Genomic DNA, 4,055 nt, shown 5'->3' on the forward strand with positions numbered 1-4,055 from the left:
CAGAGGGAGGCTCGCTTGAAATCGGAGGTTAGGAGGTGTGCCGTCGTCGGAGCGGCTGAGGCCGGGGACAGCCTTGACGGCGGCTGACAGAGCCGTGGGAGGCGAGGTGGGCTGTGTGTGCAGCAGCCTCACCAAGGGCAGCAGCTGCGGTGCCGAGCGGAGCAGGACAGGACCCGACCCAGGGGCTTAGTCCTCAGCCGTCAGGAGAGAGGGTCGGCGCGTCTGTAGTCGACGGGCCAGGAAGGCTCACAGCGAAAACACCCAGGGGCCGGGGTGTGGGGAGGGACAGAAGCCACAAGCTGAGTGCAGCAAAGGGCACCCGTCCACCCAGCCAGGGCTGCACCCAGGAGACACGAAGGGCGGTCTCCCTTAGAGCTGGCCCTGAGCGTTGGTGTCACCTGCAGGGATGCAAAAGCAAGCCATGGCAAAGCCTGGGGCCCAGTGTCCTTACACGTCTGCCGGGGGACGCGGCTAGAGGGCCACCGAGTTAGAGCAGTGGAGGGTCCAGCAGAGCAGGGACCCAGGGCATGTGCAGATGGGTGCTCAGACTCGCCGGGGTGGTCTCGCACTTGCAGCCACGACCTCATTACACGATTTCTCCTGGATTTTTGGGCTCGTGAGTATACATAGGTGATGTCATCTTTGGGTTCCATGTCACATTAGCAAAGGGGTGCAGCCCAGTCGTGCTTGACAAGCGCCCGTGGTGAGCAGCTGTGTGTGTTCAGGACAGGGGTCTGGGGCCTGTGACAGACTCGAGACTAGGCAGAGGCAAGTGAGGGGCGGAGTAACAAGGGCTGTCACGGTTACCACGTACAAAGCCCACCCTGCGATTTGTCTGGGGTGGTGAAGTCAGTGCTGGATGAGGGGCTAGCTGAATCTCCGGGTCCTCAAGGTGAGCAGGACAGTCCCTGAGGATGCCAGCGGCCACCAGGTGGCAGCAGAGGACAGGAGGGTAAACTGGGACAACGGAGCCTAAGAATGGCTGGCTGGAGTAGCTCAGGTGTCACCCCCCCTGCTCCATTACTACATGGGCTGTGACCGTCTCCACCAGACCCTGGACTGCCCTGGGCTGGGCTGGGCTGGGCTGGGCCCCAGAAAGAAGCCTCATCTCAGACTGCAGCCCTTCTTCACTCCCTGCAGTGACACAGTAAGCCACCAGGCCTCCGGGGTGGCCCCACCCGTGCCCCTCCACCCCCCTCAGGGCCCCCTCCCAGCACCCAGGGCCCACAGGCCCCGGGAGGCCCCCACCCCTCTGCTGCCACACCTGCCCCAGCGGAGGGCTCCAGCCCAAATCCCCGGGCCCTGACCCATGGGCCCGACCCATGGGGCTCACTGAGCAGCGGGGGCCTCCCGCCCCCAGGGAAAGGCCTGGGGCATCTCAGCCCATCCCCTTCCCTACTGACCAGGCTCACAGTTGCCCCTCACCTGGGCCCCAAGCCCCTCACTGCTTGGTCTCTGCCCTCGCTGGCCCTGCCTGCCCTCTCACTGGCCAATCCTGATGGACAGGTCTGCCCTCCCCCCGACCCCCCGCAGGGCCGCCCGCAGGGCATAAAGCCGGCTGAGGCGGCTCCCCAGGGACGCGCCTACCATGAAGGGAAGCGGGACCCTCCTCTTGGTGGCCGTCACTTCGCTCTGTGCCTGTGGTGAGTCTGTGCGCTGGTAGCCCTCCCCGCACGCCCGGCCTCTGGGAGATGGGCCGGGCTTGGGCAGCTACACGTCCAGGCACTGCCGCCTGCAGTGACTGCTGTACACCTTCCCAGCACCCAGCCCTTCTCCGTCCCAGGACACAATGGACAGGCAACTACCCTGGGCTCCAACTCCAGTTCCCACCCCGCTGCACCCCACTGCACCCCAGCCCAGCCCGACCCCACCCCCCAGGCCCGACCCAGCCAACCTCACGCAGAGCCGGAGCGAAGGGGCTAACAGGAGGGGCCTGTGGGCAGGTGGAGCTGAGACGCCTGGCGGGTGAGGTGGGCACTGATGGGAAAAGTCTGGAGACCTCTGAGGCTGCAGCCCTCCCATCCTGGACCTCTCGCCCCCGTGATACAGGGCTCGCCACAGGCGAGGACAACAGTGACTTTTTCATGGAATTTCTGCAAACGCTGCTGGTGGGGTCCCCAGAAGAGCTCTACGAGGGGCCCCTGGGCAAGTATGAGGTCAACGCAGACGCCAAGGCAGCCCTGACTGAGCTCAAGTCCTGCATAGACGGCCTGCAGCCCATGCACAAGGCGGAGCTAGTCAAGCTGCTGGTACTGTGGGCAGGAGGGCACCCCACCACCAAAGGCCTGTAGCCCTAGCACGACCCACAGCCCTGCTCCCGCAGCCCCCCCACCCCGATACCCCACCTGCCTCAGCCAGCAGAGGTGGACACCCCAGACCTCACTGCCTACAGAGACCTCAGTCCTTCCACACACACATGCACGCACGGACACGCACGCATACGCATGCAGACACAGGCACGCACATGCACACGTACATGCAGACACAGGCACACACACGTACATGCAGACACAGGCACACACACGCACTGCATGTATGCACACACCTACGTGCACACACGCGCACACATGCACGCATACACACAGGCATACACACACGCTACTCCCTCAGCTGCTAGGAGGGAACTGGCTGCCATGTGTAGAGCCCACTGTCCCCAAAGAGGCTGACTTTACCCGATATGACTGTGGCTCTCTAGTACTGACCACCTATGTCTGCCTTCCAGGTGCAGGTGCTGGGCACTTAGGACAGTGCCTAGTGAACTCCGGATGTGGCTCTGAGTGGCCACAGGACCAGCTCCACAGCAGCTGTGGCCATGCCACCCACCACCGCTCCCCATGTGTGAATTTATCTTCGAATCGTTCAATTAATAAAGCGTCCTGCAGCTCAGGGTCTGGCTCCTGTGTCTCCCCACATTGAGGGACATGCGCACACACATGACACTCGCACATGTAAGTGCCCACACAGAGAGCAGACTCGCCAACGGAATCAGCCTGACGCCCGTGCAGGCAGGTGGGCGCAGCAAGACAAGCAGGCAGGGAGGCGCTCAGAGGGCGGTGGCGGGGCGGGGGGGGGCTGTCTGTGGTGGGAGGTGCGGGCAGCAGAGAGCCCTAGGAAGAGGAAGCGCCAGGCTGGGGGTTCCGAGACAACAAGCGCACACAACACACATATAGCAGGGGCGAGGGTTGGGAGCAATCTCTCTCCCCAAAGTCACCCAAGAAGAGTCTGCCTAGAAGACACGCCAACCCAACCCTGAGAGGGACAGAAAGGTAAGTGCGCCTGCTCACGGGGCCGGCACAGCCAGTGGTGCGCAGGACAGCGTGGGCCTCAAAGTTCCTGCTGCAACCAGCAGCTTCCCACGGTGACCTGCCAACCCCACCCTACCCCGCCCCACCCCCACCCGGGTCCCAGGGTCCTTTCCGGCAGAGTGGCCTCCGCCAGGGGCAGCTCTGTCCTCACCAGCTTCGCCATGGCCGCTTGGCTCTGGGTCACTTGGCCCTGCTGCCCGGTCCAGGCCCTCGCTGTCCCTCGTCCTGCTCTCTGTGCCTCGTGTCCCTCTCAGTGAGCAGCAGAGCCACACCCTGCCTACCCTCCAGGAGAGGCCATTGTCCCCATCACACAGACAGTGATCTAGAACCTACCACCGCACAGAGCCACATTCTAGAGCTCAGGAGCTGCAACCTCCCCAATTCTCAAAGCCCCTGGTGGCAGACAAGAGGGAGGGAGGCGCCTGGCTCTCTATGCTCCCTTCGCGGAACTGCCCGGCTCCACGGACAATGTGACAGGACCACCTCTGAGGAGGCTTGGCCCATAGGTTGCTCTGAGTGCGGCTCCTGGACTGAAGAGGTGAGGGTCCCCACAGAGGGTCGCCCACCCCCCACAGCCTTGGCCCTCACGTCTCTGAGAGGGAGGAACCCGGCCAGAACCCCTTAGGGCCAGGGAGGGTGGCCAGTGAGGGCAGAGGAGACAGCTCTTCCAGGCTTGTACACCAAGGTTGACGCTGTCCCCCGGGGACTGGTGAGGGCAGAAGAAAGCTGCTCCTCCGGGCAGAGGCCTAC

At 63.8% G+C, this 4,055-nt stretch overlaps 1 protein-coding gene across 1 annotated transcript; it reads left to right on the plus strand.

Moving 5' to 3' along the window:
• Window positions 1-725: 725 nt before the first annotated feature.
• Window positions 726-2,886, plus strand: SCGB1C1 (secretoglobin family 1C member 1). The gene is made up of 4 exons (XM_011386003.2): window positions 726-1,147; window positions 1,534-1,643; window positions 2,050-2,249; window positions 2,723-2,886. The coding sequence occupies exons 2-4, from the start codon at window positions 1,589-1,591 to the stop codon at window positions 2,741-2,743; spliced, it is 276 nt and encodes a 91-aa protein (XP_011384305.1). The 5' UTR covers window positions 726-1,147; window positions 1,534-1,588; the 3' UTR covers window positions 2,744-2,886.
• The last annotated feature ends 1,169 nt before the right edge of the window (window positions 2,887-4,055 follow it).

The sequence above is a fragment of the Pteropus vampyrus genome, unplaced genomic scaffold (genome assembly GCF_000151845.1).
Source record: "Pteropus vampyrus isolate Shadow unplaced genomic scaffold, Pvam_2.0 Scaffold865, whole genome shotgun sequence".
NCBI lineage: Eukaryota > Metazoa > Chordata > Mammalia > Chiroptera > Pteropodidae > Pteropus > Pteropus vampyrus.

What these genes read in the sequence shown, in the direction of transcription:
- SCGB1C1 (XM_011386003.2), top strand. Translation starts at nt 1,589, where the DNA reads ATGAAGGGAAGCGGGACCCTCCTCTTGGTGGCCGTCACTTCGCTCTGT. An exon ending in CACTTCGCTCTGTGCCTGTG is followed by an intron (nt 1,644 to 2,049) that starts GTGAGTCTGTGC and finishes CCCGTGATACAG; the next exon opens with GGCTCGCCACAGGCGAGGAC. An exon ending in CGGAGCTAGTCAAGCTGCTG is followed by an intron (nt 2,250 to 2,722) that starts GTACTGTGGGCA and finishes TCTGCCTTCCAG; the next exon opens with GTGCAGGTGCTGGGCACTTA.